We start from the raw sequence: 21,018 nt of genomic DNA on the forward strand, positions 1-21,018 counted from the left end.
CACCGCGTCAGCATCGGCACTGACGTACATGCAGAAGGTGTCGCAGTCGGGCACCACTCCGGCGTCAAGGAGAGCGTCCCACGACGCCAGGTCTTGGTCACCCGCGGCACCCTCATTGGCGGCAGCACCGATATCTTCGCTGTCACCGCCGCTGTTGACGCCAAATGAGGCATGCCGGAAGCAGTTTGCGATCGTGCTTGCTGTTACAGACATCCAAGCAGCCTGTAGCATCTCGATCGCCATGTAGAGGTCGATTGTAGTCACGCGCTTCATGCTCATATTGAGTAGAATTCGGTCAATTACATGCTTGCGGTACCGTGCTCAACACTACGCCGAAATCTTCGGAAACTTTTTTCTTCTTGACACCGGACTCAACGGCTTTCAACATAGCCGCCTTCTGCTCGATTGTAATCGTATCGCGCTTTTGTTTGCCGTTGTCCATCTCCTGTCTAGCGGCGGGAACCGAGAGAGACGCTGTTCTGATGCACACGCAGCGAACGACAGGCAAAAAGGCCCGCGCCCGCGCCGCGCGGTCGCCGCGTTGGCCGTGGTCCACGCGCGCAACAGGAGAGCGGGCGGGTCCACAAGTTCCGCGGGAGAGGGAAGGCCGGGTGACGTGCGCGGGTGGGTCCACGAGTTTCAGTGGAAGGGGAGGCAGGCAGACGCGCACCCTCGCGCGTGTTGGCAGGCGGCTCCTCGGGAGCGCGAGTTTTGAATTACCGCATCCGTGATGGGACGTAAACCGTTGCGCGCTATAAGACATTGACTTGCCGGCTACCAAAATGGTCAGTAAATGCTCGGTGGGGAAAAAAAAGGGTTCGTTATATCCATTGCGAGGAAATTTCAGCTTCGTTAAAACGAGGTTTTAAATACATGGGCGTCTATGGGAATTTCAAGGGGAATTACGATTGCTTCGTTATATCCATTAGTTCGTTATATCCCGCTTCGTTATAACGAGCTTCTACTGTATGTGATGCGTCACTGATTGCCAATGCCAACAACCCGCCAAACTGCCATTGATGCTGTGCACAATGCACGCACTAGGGTTCCCGCACCCATGCGAATGCTGTAACGTCGGCGGCAGCGTGGGCAGCACCTTTTCATACCTACGCAGTAGCGCATGTTCGTATCAATGTTTTACGAATCTCCCAAATTTTGAGGTTGCCAGGTTCGCGGGTCCACATTAGCATTTCCAGTGCATGTCGAATTATTTGACAGGTCCTGCAAGTGCTAATGTGGACTTCATGTTTTGTGCTGTGGGGTGCTTCAACACACTGCTTTTATTGAAATAGCAGTGTTCATGTGCACTGTGCACGAGTTAGCTGATGTTGAATGGTTTGCATGTATTTTTGTTTTTTTTCCTAAAAGTAAGCCTTCTTTGTTACACTGCAAAAGTGTAGTTAGCTGGGCCAGTTGGTATGGGTCCATGGTAGTAAGCAGCGCGAAAAACAAGACAGTGCTTGTTCTCGTCATTCCTTCCTGTGTGCGTCATCTTGTTTTTCGCGCTGCTTACTACCATGGTTTGTTATTCTGCTCTGAATTTCGGATTTGGTGCTGAAAAATCATTTTTTTTCCGTAAATTCTCCAAATTTGGGTTTTTGTGCTCCAAAAGCAACTTCTGGCTGCTCCGAAAATTGCTCCAAATCCTATTTCGGCTGTTGCACCACTGCAAATTACAGTCAACTGCCGATTTTTCGGACGCCCGATTTTCCGGACATGCTCGAAAATTCGGACACTTTCGCGGCACAGTCACCAGCCCCATAGACGTCCATGTATAAGAACGTCCGAAATTTCGGACGCTGAAACTTTACCCTGTCCGATTTTTCGGACTGTCTGCCCAAATTGCAGGTCTGAAAGGCATTATTTGAAGGCCCACCTCTGCCGCGTCTATCATCTCGTAGGTTCAAACCAGCGCTTTCGCGAGTCGACATGTTTGCGACAGCAGCAGAGTCCAAAAGTCAGCTTTGCCGCAATGCCGAAGCGTTATGGGGTGAAGCAGACCAAAAATTCAAAGGGGCCGCTATCACGGCGCCATGCGGCGATGTCTTTACGGATAAGCAGCGGAAATGCACGGAGGCGTGATGGCGGCAGGTGGAAAACGCGCCAGTACGGCTTAATCACTGACAACCCTTACTATAAGCATCTTCAGTTAACTGCTCGGTAGTGCATGTGGCCTAGCGCAGTTGCATGCGTACTGCACGCATTTAATCTAGCCGAGAATCCAAACGCACCGCGCCGCCATTCCTGCTGCCTCTTTGTGCGAGACCACCAAGTGCGCCGCACAGACGCGTTGCCTTCACGGACGAAACCAGCTCGCCATTGCCGCGCCCGTGTGCGGTCAGGAACAAAGTGCGCATCACGAACCCTTTCAGATAAATGCGCGCGTACGATACAGCAACAGTACAGTTAACGGCGTCAGCTTAGTTGGCGATGTGCTGCACACAACTAGAAACGATCGGCTTGACACGGCAGCAAATGCTCCGTATCGGCGGAGATTCGGCGATCTGTGTGCGCATCGTTTACGTGCGCACACGCATCGGGGAAAGCCGGACGAGTCGTCCGCTCTTCCGCCACAGTCTGTGTTCCGCGTCATCGTTTCCAAATGCTCGATGCGAGAGAGCCGTAATCTATCCCACGCTTTGCTGGTATCAGCGGCGCTTATCATGAGATGCGAACTTGCAAGTAGCGGTTGGCTCGTAGTTAAGCGGAGTTCGCGGCAGGTACCGAATGTATTTGCGAGAGCCTGGGTGCACACCAAAATGCCTGATAATTGTACTGGGAGGCATTAAAGCCATTTCGGACGTGGCTGTGGCGATTTGACCGCTTGAGCGGTATAAAAAAGCATGAATTCGTTTTTTCGGACTGCCCGATTTTTCGGACGATTTCGCGGTCCCTAGGGAGTCCGAAAAATCGGACGTTGACTGTATACTAAATTATTTCCAATAGTCTGAACCTAAAAGTTTTGAAAAATTGTGTAAGTTGTAATTAAGAAACAAAAAAAAAAGCTTAATTGGAAAGTCTCTCCTACGGCACGTGAGAAGTGAAGACAGTATTATTTTTTCTCGTGATAGAAGTGTAGGAACACATTATTTTAGGTATGGGTCTTTTCACTTCATGTAGAATTGACCTGCGAAATGTCACTGTCGTACCGATTTTTGTTTCTGAGAAAAGGTACATTTAATGTAACAGCTCAATCTAAAATTTGGTACTCAAATAGAAAAAAGTAAGAAAAGCTACGGAATAGGATTTATATGAGGCAAAGGCGAAAAGCTTTCTTATTGAACACGCAAAACTTCAGAGTAAAATATTGAACAGTTTCTGAGATATAAAGCTGGAACTAAGACAACCCATTTACTCTGCCATGCTCCCTTAACCCTTCGTATCCCAGCGTTCACATATGTGGACAGAACATATTAGTGAATTATGATTCAGCTAGCCAATTTCTTGCCTTAAGATCGATTTGAAACGGTGGCATTACTCCTGTATGGAGTAATACCAGAATTTCAAATCTGTTTCAAGGCAAGGCGTTGGCTAGCTTAATCAAAATTTGTTAATATGTTCTGTCCACATATGTGGATGCTGGTATAAAAAGAGTTAAATGGGCCATGACACGGTTGCTGAACGAATTGCGGTTTTCAGCGAGAAATAGAAGTAGAGGGTCTGTTGTGCCTCTGCATATATGAAGATGGAGTGTAAAAGAATATTTCAGTGGCAAAATAAGCCCTACAAGTTGGCGGTTATAAACCTTGCCCACCGCCGGCAACCGCCATTTTGCCATGGTGTGTGTGACGTCATGTGCTGCATGGAGCTCAGCCGCCATCTTCTACCAAAGTTTCAGCCGCTGCAAATTGTTCGAGTTCAATGCCAAGCTGAACAAAGCTGAAATCTGTCAATTGCACGTGCAGTTGACCAGGGAACAAAATTGTTTGCCGCAATGCAAGCGCTCTCAAAGCAAGCAGCTTGTTACGTCACGGCTCATGAATACGCCAGTGTTGCCTAACTCTCATGCCGCTCGCATGTTTTTAAAGATATTCAATTATAAATTAAGTGTTCGAACAAATGCACTAAAATTACGCCACCTTGTTTGTGAATGATCAAGGATTAACCCAGATAACACAGATTATGATCGAAAATTGAGTGTCATGGCCCAGTGTTGTACGGAATGGTGTTCCAAGGAATGACGTTCCAGGAACTAGTTTCTTTTTGGAGGAATGGAGGAACGCCACCGTTTCATTGAGGATTGGTGGAACTGTAACGGTAACTCATTACATTTACGTAGGAATGCCATAGGGAACGGCGTTCCTTCTGTAAACGTTCCTCAGCATTAGACAGGCGCCCGCGCACAGCACGTAATGTAGAACAGAGTGGATGGGCGTGAGGCGCAAGAATCTATCGCTCGGCCGTCACTTGACTATGCTGCATCCTGGTTTTCACTTTAAGGCGCATGCCGGGGGCACAGGGAAGTGTGCAATGTCAAGACCGACCACATGCAGGAGGAATAGCTGATTTTCTTTTCTTCTTGTCTGAGTCAGTCTGACAGCAATCACGGGCCGTTCTGGAGTGTAGACACACATCGGAGAACTTTTACTTGACATTCGAGAATCATCGAACCCCATTGTAAGGCTGCCGCCAGGTAGGGCACGCAATTTTTTTTACCTTGGTGACTTTTTTGTTCGGCCAACTCGAAAGTAGCTTTTGTGTGTGTGTGTTGGGGGGGGGGGGGGGGTAGGGAGGGTGTATTTGGGCGGTTCTGCTGCGCCTCCCTGTGGTCTTGTAGGCATAGAGAAAAGTGGGGGAGCCATCTTACCATAGTCGAGGCCTACGCGTGGTTCCACGGAGTTTTTGAACGGCGCGACTCATTGTCGCGAATCTGGTACAGAGGAGTCGATCGACGCGTATGGCACAGAGGAGTCAATCACAACGCCAGAGGCCGCAGAAGATGAGTGAAGCACCGACGTGCTAACCACTGAAATCCTGCGCGGTGGCCTCCCACTGCGCATGAATGGTTTTCGGCCCCAACGTAACGGTGGCGAAGTTACACTTTGGTTCTACCCCTTGGGAGTGAGCACCTTGCCGCGTGCAGCGTACTCTTTCGACATTTTATTGGTTTTATGTTTGCGCACTGCTGACTGCGAAGTTTCGGCTCAGTTCCTGGGAATGTTTCTCTCGTAGCGCGGTCTTTAGCGGCTGGCTCGATCGTCCCTTTAGTTTGTTGTGCATGCCGCCGGCAGCTATCGGCAAATCTGTCTTTTGACACCTGGTTTCGTGGATAGCAGGAAAGAGGACCGAACCACAGTGGACGCGCGTGCTGCACTGGCACCTGTCCGGTGCCTTCGATGGTTTCGTTTGGGCAGGCATCCCTTCGACATGCGAGTTATCTCCGCGGCTATCGGTCTATAACATTTATTATAGTTAACACTTTCGTGACCACGCCTATTCCCATCGATAGTAGGTTATCGATGACTTCAAGATCAAGTTTTGGCACTCTCTGAGCAGTTCTGGACAGCTAACGCAATACAAAACATAAAATAACATGTTTTTTATCACTTTTGTTTGCGAGTTTGTTTTTTCCACCGCGAGGAGATTTTTAAAGCTCGTTCGCAGTGAGGTAGGTGAGCGCTCGTTGTTTCGGACTACGCGTCGATGCCGCTTGCCGGTGCTCCACAGAAGCGGCGAATTTCGACGGATTCCAATTAATATGAGCGATAATCTCTGGATGATGGTAGCACCAGACACAGAAGACGACTTCGATTCGCCAGGCTTCAGTACGGACGGCGAAAGTGCGCCAAACCTCCCCGGAACATCAGCAGCTATCTGCCGTAAGTTTCATCTTCTCCTCGGGTCGTTTTATCGCTGCCGCGCGTCGATGTAAACGTATCCGGTGTGTTCTAAAAATAACAGCTATTATCTGCAAGGTGTTGACTTCGTTCGGGCGGGAGCATTTGGCGCCGGCTGCAGAAAGAACGCAGTTCTCTACGCGAAGACGATGCGGAGTGGACTTTGACCCAACGCTCCGGTGTGCTGCGCGGCGGCGTCATCGTGTTGTTTTTCACCGCAAAAGTCGTCAGAGAGATATGCAACCACACAGATAAGTATGTGTGGATGCATACTTTCGAAAAGCCAACATACAGTGAGAGGGACGGATCCATGGAGGGAGGTTACTGAAGAGAAGATGAGCAAGTTCGTCTCACTCCATGTGTACATGGTAATCGTTGAAGTCCCGCGCTTGCATTGGTGTTGGTGTCGACGACACATATTTCCAGGCCTTCGTCCACCGTCACTGATGCCACGGAAAAGGTTCAAGGCTTCTTGAGTGTCTCTGATCTGAAGAAGACGACCGTCGCATCCCACGAGAATCTTCACCCCGTGTCTTCTCTATTGCAACACATGAACGATTTTTCTACGCTATCTTTTAACCCCGTCGGAACCTTTCAGTGGATGAGAAAATGGTGAAATGTGAAGGTCGGTATGGTATTCGGCAGTATATGAGCAAGAAAGAGGTCAAATGAGGGTACAATTATGAATTTTTGCAGATTTGGAACAGGCTACACTGTTCCTTTCAACAAATACACGGGAAAATTGAAAAATACCAGAACTGCAAACTATGCTAGGAAAGTTGAACAGAAATAAAAAGTTTTTTCCCGAAACATGCGCAGCCAGCCTTTGTTTCACCGCGTCGAGAACCTGCATCGCGCGGTGGCATGACGGGCACTAGTGCCAATATTCTTGTATTTATGTGAATAGTCTGTGCACTTACAGAGCTTATGTTTCCACTATTATTCTACGAGGGCTTTGCGTTCAAAACGTATATTTCGATTTTTTAAAAATGTTTAACCATTGCAGAGTAGCATTGATGTTTTTATGAATCCTTCTTTCTTTTTGATGCATTTTTCTTTATTTGATCATTTTTTTTATTGAATTCGAAATAAATCCATTGTTTGGAATAATAACTATTAGAAAGACCAATTCTTCCTCTATCATTTGATACCCGACACGGTAGCATCAATTATATTCTGTGGCAGGAAAAAAAATATTTCCTGGACTAGCCAAAAACAGCCGATTTTTCCGCGGTCACGAAAGTGTTAAGTTCGACAGCTGCCGCACCGATAACGTCTGTCATGCAATAAACGATACGCGTACATCTAGCGCTACATTCTTGTTGCGCCCGCTGAGCCTGCCCTCGCCCCTACGGCCACGGTTGACTTGTCCCTATTGCAGTACCCTCAAGCCCTTGATAGAACGGCTCTTCAATATTGCCAACGAAGAGCTGACGGGAAAACAGGTTCCTCAGTCGGATACCAACATCGAGATGCAACTCTTGCTGGGTGCGAACAAGGGAATTTGCTAAGTTGCGAATATGTATCCTGGACACTATTTTCTACTCACATTGCGATATTGAATCAGCACTCATAAACGCCTATGTATTGTTCTTTTCGATGTGGTTTCCTGTGCAAGAAACTTATTTATATTGGCGCATGTGTGGAAATTTCTATTTGAATATCTGAAGCGCAGTATTCTGACGGCGCATTTAAAGACTGACATAGAAAGTGCCCCATGTGTTGCACTTGTAATAGACGAGCACGAAAGTTTCATTTCGACATGTTTGTAGTATGGCCCGTGGTCTGTAAAAAAATTCATCTAGGAGCGCATTTCTTGTAGTGATGTCAAATTCGTAAAATATATGTAGCTCAATGTTAGCTTTAAATTGCTCACTTTATTTCGCCTCAGGATTATCCGGCACTATATTTTGATTAAAAATTGAAATGTAACGTTAACGTAACAACACGTTCCAATTTTTGAAATGTAACTGGAACAAGTTCTTTTCGCACTGAAGGAACTTGTTTGTCACGGGAACTCGTTCCAAGATTGGGAAGGAACGAGGAATGAGCTTTCGTTCCTGTTTTAGAGGAACATGTACAACACTGTCATGGCCTCTTTAAGTGTCTTCGAGTCCTTCGGATTTGGGGGCCTTCCCATGCAGTTCTTACTTTCTTCATCTTGGTGGCAAAGGATCCTCTCATGACTGATTAGTCGGTTTCAGTGTCAAGTAAAGCGACGATGTGGTCATCTATAAGGATGTTATAGTCGCTAGTTCATTGCCTTCTGTTGCGGTTGACTTGTGGCGTCAGATCACAGCTCCATTGCCTTGTTCTGCTACTGCTACATGTCGTTGTCAGGTCTCCTCCCAGCAGTGAAGTTTCATATTCAGGTCTTTGTTGGGCTAGTGGCGTGTTCTAAAAATTTCGTCACAGTATATTCAGCAGCGGTGGAAGATCTTCAATATTGCGACATCAGTTGCTCCATCAGTTGCTTCTCTTAGTTTTTTGGGTGCGGGCTATGTGACTGGACCCGGGTGGTGTCAGTGTATGGTTGACGCCTGAGAAAGAAGAGAGGTAGCGTCCTGGCAATGGTGGGCATGATGCTCGACGAGGTCTCCACTCAGACACTGCAATATATTCATCTGAGGCTGGTTGACAGCAAAACCACGTAGTCTAATCTCACTCCACTGGCAGTGGCGGTATGTGTGGCCAGCTTCCCCGCAGTGGTAGCAGAACGGGCGGCAGTTAGGGGCACGTGAAACGTCTGTCTTCCTTGGAGAGTAGCACTGACTGTCGAGTGAACGAGATGGTGTCGGCGGAGGCAGTGGTGGCTGCTGATGGATTCACGGCAGTTTAGGGCTCCGACTCAAATGTGGAGTGGCGACAGCGTGGTGTGCAGCAGCGACGTAGCTTATCACTTCCGGCTGAGGCTGCAGCAGTTCAGGGATTCCCAGTGACTGCTAGGTTTCCTCGCAAACAATGTCCACGATCTAGGCCACTTTTGGCTGGGACAGCGGCTAGATTAGATGCAATTCTTCGTGCACAACTGCTCTTGTGGTTTCGTGCATGTTGTCAATGCCTGGCAAGATGCTGCGGGATGGTTGGTAGGCAACGGCGAACGTTTATATTGCCTCGTCCGCATTTCAAGTGTCTTCTCAGTTGTGGTAGCCTCCTTGAGGAGTTCATTGACTGTCTTGGGCAGATTGCATACAAGTCCTGTGAACAGTTCCCATTCCACTCCCCACATGAGGAATTAAAGTTTTGTCAGCTTCGCAAAAAAGTTAGGTCATCTCTTTTGTGAAGGTGCTGTTTTCGTTCAGTAGTCGCACCTGTGTCTCCAGTAATGCTGTGGCCCTTTCCTCACAGGTGACGGTGGTGAACGTGTCCAAGGATCCGCTGTGAAAGATGACCCGCGTTAGAAGTGTGGACTCCTAATTCTCGAACCATGTACTTGCTGCATCTTCCAGGCAAAATACATGTGACACCTCTTTAGAGCTCCAGTTCTTGAATGTGGCAACATGGTCGTACATCTCTAGTCAGCTTTCTGGGTCTTTACACGATGATCTGTGAAAAGTCTGTATGTCCCTCAGCTGCTGCATCACAACTAGACCTGTGTGCTGCCGCCGCTTGTTTTGCTCTCGCCACTCTACGTCACTGCCGAAGTCCCAAGAGTGATCACGCCGCCACCGCGCAATAGTTGCGGTGCGCCGTTGTTTGTCTCTTCTCTTAATCCGAACATAAAATACATCACTTCACCAGAAGTTGTCTCATCTTCCTTTCCGCCAGGAGTCTCACGAGTGTTGCATGAGCTCAGCGCTGCGGCGTCCTCCAGCATTAAAGGGCGACGTCCCAACTCACTGGATAGTATACTCTTAGAGTCTTGGGCCTACTACACTATGCATAGATGAACAAAATATATCAATAGATATATTGATGCATGTACATGTTTCTTTCATTTTCACTTGTGTAAATCGATAAAGAAATATAGCAGTAAAGGCAATGAACAAGGTGCCGGATTATTTCATTCGTCCAACGGATGAACTCTTCACAGCGGAGACGATGCAGCTCTCCATAAAGAAGGCGAGCCCGCTCCCACGACTTTTCCATATTTTTTCATGGCGATATTTTTCATTGCGGGTTTTTGCCGTCGGCGTCATGTTCTGTATAAAGTCCAAATCGAGAACATTGCTGCACGCATCATATGTTTTACCCGCGAGTAAAAGCTCGCGAGCGCAGACAACTAACGCAGCTGGCAGCTGAAGCAGAGATGAAACTAGCCGACCATTTCCGTCGCACGGAGGGCACATGCGATAACATCACCATGCATGCAAGGCCTGCCGTCGATATCTCCTGGAGCAGAGAGGAAACGCCTCGCCCGTCTTTCATTGGGCAAAGGATCATGAAAGGACACCGGGGAAAGGGAGAGGGGAGGGTGGGCTGGGTCGCTCGAGGAGAAAATGAGAAACTTTCATTTCATTTAATTTCATTTATTGATACTGTCAGCCCTTTTTGGCGGGCTATTACAGGAGTGGAATGGAATCATATTAAACAGAAATGTGCATAAGAGAAACATAAGAAAAGGAACCTTCACTACTGGAACACATATCATTTTGCAGCACATATACATACAACAGTTCTATAATAATTGCTAGGCATGCAGATTTAAGCAGAGAAGGGCGTGGTTGCGAGTGCTGGCATGTGCACTATCTCGGCAGACATTAGCAAATGGCTCGTATACCTTTCTACGTGCTGGAATCTCACCGCCTCGCATTGAGACGACAGGCTGCATGGAAATCACTTTTCTCCTGTGAGTGGCCGTATTCCCTTACAGTAGCGTTTTGTAGAGTTACGTGAGATGGGATCCAAAAGTGTCAGCTGCTAGCCTTATAACATTGCGATTTGTTGCTATGGCATCTATTGCTTCGCCCTTTCGGGGAAACTGATTTTTCTAAATTCAAGGGACTACTTTCTCTCCCCTCCCCCCCCCCCCCCTCTCCTGCCCCACGCTGCCGCGGATCCGTTGAGCCCCACACCGTTCAAGCGCCGCCACCAGAGGGGGAAACACCGGCACGTCGCCGTCGGCAATTTCTGACTGGCACATAGGTGTAATCACAACTGTAGCAGGGGGTGCAGTAGTTATTGTGGCAGCTGTCTTCATTGCTGTGGCTGTCGTATTGGGTACGGATCTGTACTCAGGGTGCAAACCTTGCAGCGTGTGGCTAGCTCGTTCAGGGATTGTGCTGGTGGCTTCTGCATGGATGGATAGGGTTTGCAGTCTGATGAGGCATCCGGTGCATGGACGAACAAGCACCTCCACCAGATGTCATGTGCAGGTATGCAACAGCTGTGCCAATTTGATACAATTCCTTATTTTTGCGCCAAGCTGAGCCAAAAGAGCGAAATTTGGTAAAATTGCGCCATGCTGCGCCAAAATGCACGACCAGCTTAAAATTTTCTCAGTTGCGCAAGTTTGAGCGAGAAATAGAGGCCGCGTTGGTCATCTGCAGTATGTGCATCGTAATCCAATACAGATGCGCAGACCCTACCCCCCCCTCCAAGAAGGAAAAGAAGAGAGTCAGTTTCACCGCAAGGACGAAGCAATGAATGCGATAGCAACAAATTGTAATGTTATACGAAGTGATGCAGGCAGCAAACTCTTTTGTATCCGATCTCGCGTAACTCTACGAAACGTTGGTGTAAGAGCATACGGCCGCTCCAGGGAAAGGTGCTCTTTCTGTACGGTCTTCACATTGAGAGTGCAGCACGTAGCAGGATATACGAGCTGCCCGCTGATGGCTGCCGAGGAAGTGCGCGCACCAGCGATCGCGACCGCGCCCTTAAAATCAAAGTTCAGAGTTGCTGCTCGAGCGACAGCGCTCCCCCCCCCCCCCGGCCCCCTCTCGCGTCTTTTCATGCTCGTTCAAGACGGGCAGGGCGTTTCCTCCATGCTTCGATGGCAGGCTTCCGAGCGGAGTGGTGCTATCGCATGCGCCCTCCGAGCGACGGAGATGGGCTGGCTCATTTGATATCTGCTTCAGCCGTGTTCGTCGCCCGCACTCGCGCGCTTTTACCCACGGTAGAACATACTATGCACAGGGATATGTTATCAATTTAGATTTTATACGGGAGATGGCGGCAAAAACTCGTGGAGAGTGTCCATATACATATTTGCTATCGCAATAGAAAAGGACAGTAGTTCTCAAATTTCCTGATGCTTGTTTTATTACGTGCAGAACGCTTTTACGCCACTTTTGCCACAGTACACTGGTTTCCTGCGGAAAAGCATACTGAGATTTAGAAGGGGCTGTTAGTACTAGCTGTCAGGGACACAGCACATTTTGTTCCTTAATTACTCATTCGTGCATGCGCCATGTAATTACAAGTACTAGTATGATCGCTGACGTCTTAAAAATTATTGGCAATCATTTGGAGCTGCTGTGTATGGCGTTTCTGCGGCCTTGAGAAACAGTAGACAAAAGCATATGTCAGTTTTCTTTTTTCGCTACCCCCACTTGCTCCTGCTTTATGAATCTCCCAAATTTCCAGGTTGCCAGGTTCGCAGGTCCACATTAGCATTTCCAGTGCCTGTCGAATTATTTGACAGGTCCTGCAAGTGCTAATGTGGACTTCATGTTTTGTGCTGTGGGGTGGCTCAACACACTGCTTTTATTGAAATAACAGTGTTCACGTGCACTGTGCACGAATTAGCTGATGGTGAATGGTTTTTACATATTTTTGTTTTCTTTTCTAAAAGTAAGCCTTCCTTGTTGTACTGCTCCAAATTTGGGATTTCGGGCTAAAAAATTCAGTTTTTTTTTTTCATAACCTGCTCCAAACTTGGATTTTTGTGCTGCAAAAGCAACATTTTGCTGCTCCAAAAATTGCTCCATTCCTATTTCGTCTGTTGCGCACCTGCATGTGGTTGTGACAGCGAAGAAGGGTGCAGTAAGACTGGTAAATACAGAACTCTTTATTGGGTGAACTTGTGCCTAGAAATGGAAAACTCACGGTACAAGCAGTCCAAGCTGTATACTGATAGCCGCAATCAGTCATTGGCCATCGGTGATCGGATTGTTGGCAGAACACATTGTCTTTTATACATGAAAGATAGCAAATTCCAGTGTTATCGCTGAGGCTCGCATTAGCTCCAGAATGAATCCGACTACTTGTGTTGTGTGCGCAATCTTATCAGTTTAGTCTGAAAAGTCACGAAGTTTCCGAAACATTGTGGCACTGTGCGATGGTAACAGTTTTTTGTGGATGAAAGCCTGACCACATCAAAATGAAGAGCTAGAAACATGCGGCAATATCATGACTAGGTCTTTCCATGACAGCATTCATAAGACACTACTTTTGTTTACGCAGCTTGGCCAGTTCAGCGATGACTCTTTCTGCTCCAAGCTGCGCACAGCTGTGTCCCATCATCCACCTGTTCAGGTGAGATTGTGGATAACCGTGAGCACCCTGATGTAACCCAGGGCTGTGCAGGTGCTGTATCAGAGTGACCCAACGCTGCCCGCTGGACTTCGCCAAGTGCTTGAGGGGCCTCTTCACTCAGTTCCTCAGCAGGCGCTCCGGCAAGGAAGGGAGCTCTGGGATGTGTCACAAACACTGCGCCGTCTGCGAGAGGGTGCCTACTTTGGTGACGAGTATCCTGCCGCCTTGCAGTCATTCCTGGATCCAGGTGATGCACTAAACGCCTTGTAGCGGGTTCTTGTTGAGACAAACTATGAGAATTTGCTTGCTTTAAACAAAAGCGGTCAGATAAATTGAAATTTTGCCTTTTTTTTTGGTACGAATATTGCCATGAGTGCTGCTACACACATTGTGGGCTTGTTACCACTTTCTTTTATTGTAGTATATATAGCACCTTGTTTGCTGCCGGCGTGGGATCGCTGCCTGTTTTTCTGGTATCTTGTTCTTCTCAGATAGGCAGGCACACCAAGATAAGTTCTGCACAGGCGCCGACGATCTCACTGTCAATGACGAACATAGAAGCAGGCCAGGGGCCTGCGAACCATATTTTTAGAATCAGAACGATTGCAATCAGTTCCAATTTCAATATTGCCTGAGAGTTCAAGCATTTACAAACGATATCGGACTTCATGAAAAATGAGATCTTAGGTGCGACGGAAAAATCTTCAGCAGGTGAACAAAAGAGGGTGCGCCAAGGCCTTCGCCTGCAGTTAGAAAAGGGGCTGAGCATCTGGATACCATCTCTCAGCGTGTTCCTGTTTCCAGCCACCTTCTGAAACGGAAGGCCGAGACTCTTGCCATTTGACTTGCTATTGAAGTTCAACAACAGCTGGTTTCGATATTTCAAGAGGCACAACCTCACCTTCAAAAAAATGTAGGCTGAATGTGGTGCCGTGGACAACACATTGGTAGCGAACTACCATAGTGGAAAGCTGGTGGAGCTGCTTTATTGCTACTTTTTGGACGAGACCTTCAACTGCAACGAGACAGGGCTTTTCTGTAAGCTGCTGCTAGAAAAGACACTTGCCCCGTCTGGAGGTCTTTGCCACGGTGGGAAGCTTAGTAAGAAGTGACTCAGCGAAGCTATGCTTCGGGGATGGAAAAGCACCCACTGCAAATTGAAAAACCTTCGATGCTTTAAGGGAAACTAAAGCGCTTGTCAAAGAAAATAAGGTTTTGGTGTCATGCTATAGAAGTTGGGGAAGTGAGCTCGAAAATCGCATAGAAAATTCGCACAAACTAGCGCAAATAATTGTATTTTGGCAGAAATCTGCAGCACATGCCTCGGGCGCACCGCTAATCTCTCCAACCCCTACGATTGGTTGAAGCTTCGTGACGTCATCAGGGTTGTCAGCAAGGCTGCTGACTGAGCATGGCGGCAAGCGATAACGTGTAGTCAGTGTTTGTTTGAAACAAGCGTATAGTTAATACAGCGACCTGTGGCTCGACGTCCAAAAAGGGGTTTATTGGGACATGACACAGCGGTAATTTCAATGGCCTTGAGTTCGCACTGAGGTTGTCGAATTCCAACGCACATCTTCTTCCTCTTCACCTCTCTCGTCCTTGACCCACCATACCCAGGTGCACATATACCCAAACTTCGCATGACTGTAACAATATGGGTGATTGCGTTACCGTGTAGCAGCTGCAAATTCTCAATCTTAATTGAAATATACGATCAGAGTTGGGCTCGACTGAAAATGGCTCTGTGACATCGGTGTGGCATGAACGAAAGTATGGGAATGGATTAAGGGCTCTTTTTCCTTGTTAGACACAATGTTGGGATTCCACTCCTACGCCAAATGTGCCAAAATGCTCCAAATTGGACTTATTGCGCCATCCTGACAAAATCGACTTAAATTGCGCCAAACTTCGCCAGAGCCTCGGGTTTGACTGTCTATCACTCACAATCGCTCTGCCGGCACGTCAAAATATGGGAAGCAGGATCTTTAGGCCACCAGAGTTACAACCACGGTCCGAAGATTATTTTGCAAACGAAACAGTGCCTGCACGTGCGTCCTGATTTTAAGCCATGCATGGTGCTGATCCAGCTTCTGTTACGCAAGCCGGTTCAACAACAAAATGCGCTCTCCGCAGAGCCTCGTGATTTCTAGGCCAATCGGAGACGATCATTTGTGGCGGCGATTCATCGGCTGACATCCCCTGTTCCAGAAACACTGCTCGTAGCTCGTTTCAAGCAGCGCACGGGATGTAATTCAGGCATTGTTTTGTAATAACAACACGTGTGCCGCTAAAATGTGTTACTTCTGTTTCTGGACATTTCTGAACGAAATCGGGGAAACCTAGCTAGACATATAAAGAACAAAATGGAATTTTGCGTCCATAGAAGAGCAATGTGAACGGTGACAACACACCGATAATTCTCAAATACTTTCTCCATGAATCACCATCCAGAAAAGGTTTTTCGTTGTTGCTTCCACTAGCACGTCCAAGTACTATCTATCTCGCTTGCCGAAAAAAAAAATGAAAAAAAAAAGGACCCATTTCTTTTGACACCGTGAATGGGAGGAGTCCATATATGAATCTTTTACTTGCTTTTTTAAAAATGTGATCTCATAATAAAGGCTTGCCGCCTGGTCAGAGCAGCACCAGTGTTCGCACTGGTCCCCTCTTTTTGGGTGTAATAAAGAGAGCACCACCACCGCTATTTCATCTTAATAGGCGCGGTTATCAGTAGCAGTCCCATTGCTGACGGCCCTGGCAGCGGAAGGCCCAGCTTAAAGGGACCGACAACCAATTTTATGGTACCTATTTCATTTAGCGCAACGGAAAGCTTACCGGTCAGAGTGTCTAATCACGGAATGGTAACGTGAGAAATGCCGTGAAAGATTTTTAATCAAAATTTTTCTATATGCGGCGAATATGAAGTTGTATACACACGTGAAAATACATGCTGGAAACAGTTAGAGCGAGAACGGTTCGCGTTCGAGCACGGCGGTTTACTGCGCATGCGTGCACTCTGCGCGCATGCGCCACAGCTCAACATGTTCCACTGGCTGCTACGAAGGCAGTGCCGTTTCTAACCGAAGTCTTGCCTCGTAACCACCACAGAATAGAGCGGGTATGGATAATAATATTGTTGCGCATATGGACAAAGAAAACGAAAACCGGAGAATGCGCTCGCCGCTCCGAGGCAGCTAGAGAGAAGACGACGACGCTGGCATATCCAACCTGTTGGCCGCTCCTGCGCTCATACTTCGTTCTCCACCCGAAGGCCACACACTCCATATCCAACGATAGATGCAAACCTCTGCTACATCGCACGACCTGCCGCTAGCGATCGGCGAGCAAAACAAAATCGAAGAAATGCCTCTGCTTACTTAATCGAACAACGCGAGCAACGCGGTTCTGCTCGTTTCAGCATGGAGGCTCTAATTTCAGCACATACTCTAATTTTGAGGACTAATTATGGGCGCACATGACAGCATCAGACTACGTGACTACGTTCAGCAAAGTGATTGACTCCATAATTCAGCCTCAAGGCTTTTCTGCTTGGCTGCGCGACATGCCAGTTTACTGTTACTTTTAAACACGAATTAAATATATCAATCCTACTCACAACACGTATTCTCTTCCTCATAGCAACGCGTTGGAGAGGAGGAGGAGAATAAGTAAAGGAAACGAAATAAAATTTCTTGCCGAGGCGGGATTTGAACATGGGAACCCACTGTCCGAAGGCCAGCGTCGTAACCACTCGGCTATCCAGGCACGCTTACAGGACAAGCATTCATGGGAACCATATGATTGCGTTGCTGTGGGCGAGAGAACAAGAAAAAGATAGAGAAAAAAAGAAAGAGAGTAAAAAGAAAAACGGAGGGACAGAAACAGGGGAGAGAGGAAGATATAGAAACAGAAAGCGAGATACACCTGTGAGGGTGAGGAGGAGGCACTGTTTGTCGTTACTGTTACGAGCATGTGGCGCCCTTCTAGCGCAGCTTCGTTCGCCCGCCAGGTTCAGCGGGCGACATTGGTCAACGAGACCACAATAAACACCGACGAGCGCAGCTCTCAGTAGCTGTGACTGCCGTCACGCTGCTGGGTCGTCTTTCCTATGCGCGGGTGCCTCGGCCCCCACCCTCATCCGCGATCCAGGGGCAGATCGTGACACTGGCGACGAGGACAACCAACGGATCGACCCATGCCATTGAGAGTGACGAAACACCGCCCCCGTTCCTGCCGGAATGCCGCGATACGGATGGCATGAGCCGTACGAGGGCTTTGGGTGCTTCTGGCCAATCTACGAGGAGCAAGCTCACATGTTTTTTTCGGGCAAATGACACACCCACGACTGCTCGATCTCTCTCCTTTGGTGCGGCCTGCCGAATGCTCCTCTCTGCCTGTGAGAGCGGTAGTTCCCTTTCAATCCACCGAGTCGGCTATGGCGCTCACTATCGGCGAAGCGGGGGTTTCCCCCAAAGCTTCCTTCAGCCTCAGCTTTCTGCGTGGGCTGTTTCATGTGGTTCAGTGTTTTCTCATGCTTCATTTAAGACGCTGTCATGAACAGGCTGCAGTCACTTTAGCTGGAATAGAGGTAAATCCCTGGCTGAGACATACAAGCGCAGAAAATTACATGAACACAAGAAAGAAGACGAAGACAAATGCGACTCACAAATGGCTATTCCATATATATATCCATATCCATATAGGGTTCCGTATATACAGTAAAACATCGTTAATTCAAAGTTACTGGGACTCTGAAACATCTTCTAATTAAGCGGGTTTTCGAATTAATGAAACATAATAAACCAGGATGCAAGGAACTTTGAATTACTGAAAGCAATCAGAGGTGGTCGTTTGCTGTGCCTGCTAGTTTGCGGCTCCAAGGGTAATGCTTTCTAGCAATACCTGGTCCCAATTTTGCCGCTAAACCAGAGAAACGGCGGGCCTCGCTGCTGCCAGCGCAAGAAAAAAAAAAGAAAGAAAGGGGGGGGGGGGGTAACGGTCTCGTGGTCAACTGAAATGCATGCCTGCGGAAAAGAAGACGTGCTTCACTGCAACACAGTGGTGATACGCGGGCAGCATGTCACCTGCTCCTCGCAGTGTCAGCGCGTCATGATGTGACCATTTGCCCATTCTTTCTGGTAAAATAAAGAATTTAATATTGACTAGTGTGACGAAATTCGCGATGCGTTCTGAGCAGAAAAGATGATCATTGAAGTTTTCGAAGTAAGTGTTGCAGGCAATACTCCGCCAGCAGTGCAAGTGCACAAATGCTGGAACAACCGCCAATCGGAGGTTCGCATACGTCGCGGATTCTATCAGACCGTCCTTTATTAATTTCTACATTTTCCCAGAAAGAATGGGTAAATCATGACGCGCTGACGTTCAAAGAAGCATGTGTCATGCTGCTCACATGTCATCGCTGTCTTGCAGTGAAGCACGTCTTTTCCGCAGGCGCACATTTCAGCTGACCACGAGACCGCTTTTTCTTTTTTTCTTGCGCTGGCAGCAGCGAGGCTGGAGTGCTCTACTTGTCACTCATTAGTACGGCTGCATTGCATTGCCTTATGGCTCCTAAGGGCCATCGTTTCTGCGAATTTGCAGCTAAATCGGAATCGGGAATTGGCACATGGCACCCAAAGTTTTCAAATTAACCAGGCCGGGCTGCTACTGACCGCCGCTTTAAATTATCCACTCAAATTTACATTGCAAAATGCGGGACCGCAGAAATACTTCGAAATATGCGGGATTTCGAAATAACCGAGTTCAAATTAAAGGGCCCCTCACCAGGTTTGACAATTTTGAGCCGACGAGCGCAATGCACGGACTAGGCGTTCACGATTACGTCTGCCAAAATTTGCAACGCTACGCGCCGCATAAGTGGGTCAAATTTCAAGCTGAACGCTGCTTGCCCTTCTTCTCGCGTCCACGCGCCCAGAGAATGAGGGGATGGCGTACATGAGAAAATGGCCCTGCGTAGATAGTAGTGCTGTGACGTCGCTCCTCTACGTAGACGACTGTGCTCTGACGTCGCCAGCAGTAGCACGTGACGCTGCGATGACTATTTGACACGACGCGTAGTTTTTGTAATTTGTTGCTTGAATGGATGAACAAAACTTGAGAGCAATAATAAAACACACAAACGGAATGTGTGTATTTTCTTTTTACATTTTTACTGCGAATCGCAGCGAGATTCGAGACTAATCTACCTCCGTTTGGCACGCGTTCGTGTTCTCGCGCTTTGCGCATCGTGCAGACGCCACCCTTTACAACGAAACTAATTTTCTACCGCATTCCAGCGCTCATTAGGCTCATTTATCCTCCCGCGTCTAACTAGATGTTCATGCGGCACGCCGCTAGTCTCTCGTCCGTACAAATGTTGCAGCTTTCGCGCTCAGTAATTGGTTGAAAGCCAAGTGATCGGCGAGGGCGCATTCGGCATAACTTGCAGCGATGAAGCGCAAAGAACGCCGCCACAACACCGCTCGCGTCTCGGGGGCTCGGGCTGGTTCGGGCGCGTCATGCGCTCGTGACATTTTGTGCGCATGACGTGATCATGCGTATGCGTTATGTGATCCTTCCGCTCGCGTGGCGAAGAGGGCAGGGAAGGGATTTGGCTTGCGAAGGCTACGCGGGGCGAGTGGCAAGGGTTTGCAGCTCGCCTCCTCGCATCATGGTTTCGCGCCGCTACAAATTATTGTTTTTCTCAGCTTCTAACCGACCGATTAGAAAAATTCTTGTGGCATAATGCTCTTTATTGGGCTCGCAACAACTTGCAGTGTCTAACTAAAATTCGCTAGGTCGCCTGGTGAGGGGCGCTTTAGGGGAGATGCGAGTCGAAAAACGAGTTTTTTTTCCAAAATTAAATATTTTTTGTTTTTATTTGCTTCCACAAGTTTAGTTTCTCTACTTTAAAGACAAAAAAACTGAAGATTGCAATTAAGCTCGAAGTAGGTCAAAATCGCTTTTAAAGAACACAAGGTGGCTACCAAAAAGCTAAGAAGTGCTCATTGTCTAGAGTCTTCTGGAAATTGTCACCTGGCTGCTTGCCATTGCATTTCACATGAGGAGTTCACTAAACCCACATGCTCAAAATAACCATGATTGCCAAGCTCTCATGATGGAATAAACCATCTTAAATAGTAACACGTTTTTTGTGCACAGATCAGCTTTCACTTATACCTTTATAATGCGTTTTTCGCAAGATCCATTTTTGGGCAACTTCTTGAGTTCGGACATCATGTTTTTGGTACTCCTGATAGCCCGATCGAGATGAAATTTTGCCCACATATTCCTTAACATGTGAAGGGTGCAAGTATCTCCTTTAAAACTTGATATCGCCTGTATAATTATTACGAACCTAAAGTAAGCAATTAGTATCAGCTGAGGATTCTAAGAATTCTCCCATTACAATTTTTCTTGACCATCAAAATGTTTTATACGCACTTTCCTGATAGTTATTTGCAGTGATTCCAGTCCTGCGCCAACTGCGCCAAAGTGCGCCAAATTGTATTTACTGCGCCATCCTGATAATATCGACAAAAATTGCGCCAAACTGCGCCAGAGTCCCGGGTTTGGGGCCGTCTATCACCGGAAATCGCACCGCTGGCGCGTCAGCACATGTGCAGCTTGATCTTGGGGCCGCCAAAGTCGCCACCATGGACCAAGAATTATTTCGCTGAATAAATAGCGCTCGCGTGTGCGTACCGAGTAAGCCTTGGTACCATGCACGGTGGCGACGCAGCTTCTGTTCTGCAAGTCG

At 47.8% G+C, this 21,018-nt stretch overlaps 1 protein-coding gene across 1 annotated transcript in view; it reads left to right on the forward strand.

The window, feature by feature from the left end:
* Positions 1-21,018, forward strand: part of LOC119384060 (DNA mismatch repair protein Msh6) — a 260,639-nt gene that overhangs the window by 103,365 nt on the left and 136,256 nt on the right. The window contains exons 14-15 of the mRNA XM_037652348.2: positions 13,185-13,256; positions 13,308-13,503. Coding sequence (XP_037508276.1) covers positions 13,185-13,256; positions 13,308-13,503 — 268 coding nt within the window. The remainder of the gene's footprint in view (positions 1-13,184; positions 13,257-13,307; positions 13,504-21,018) is intronic.

The sequence above is a fragment of the Rhipicephalus sanguineus genome, chromosome 2, assembly GCF_013339695.2.
Source record: "Rhipicephalus sanguineus isolate Rsan-2018 chromosome 2, BIME_Rsan_1.4, whole genome shotgun sequence".
NCBI lineage: Eukaryota > Metazoa > Arthropoda > Arachnida > Ixodida > Ixodidae > Rhipicephalus > Rhipicephalus sanguineus.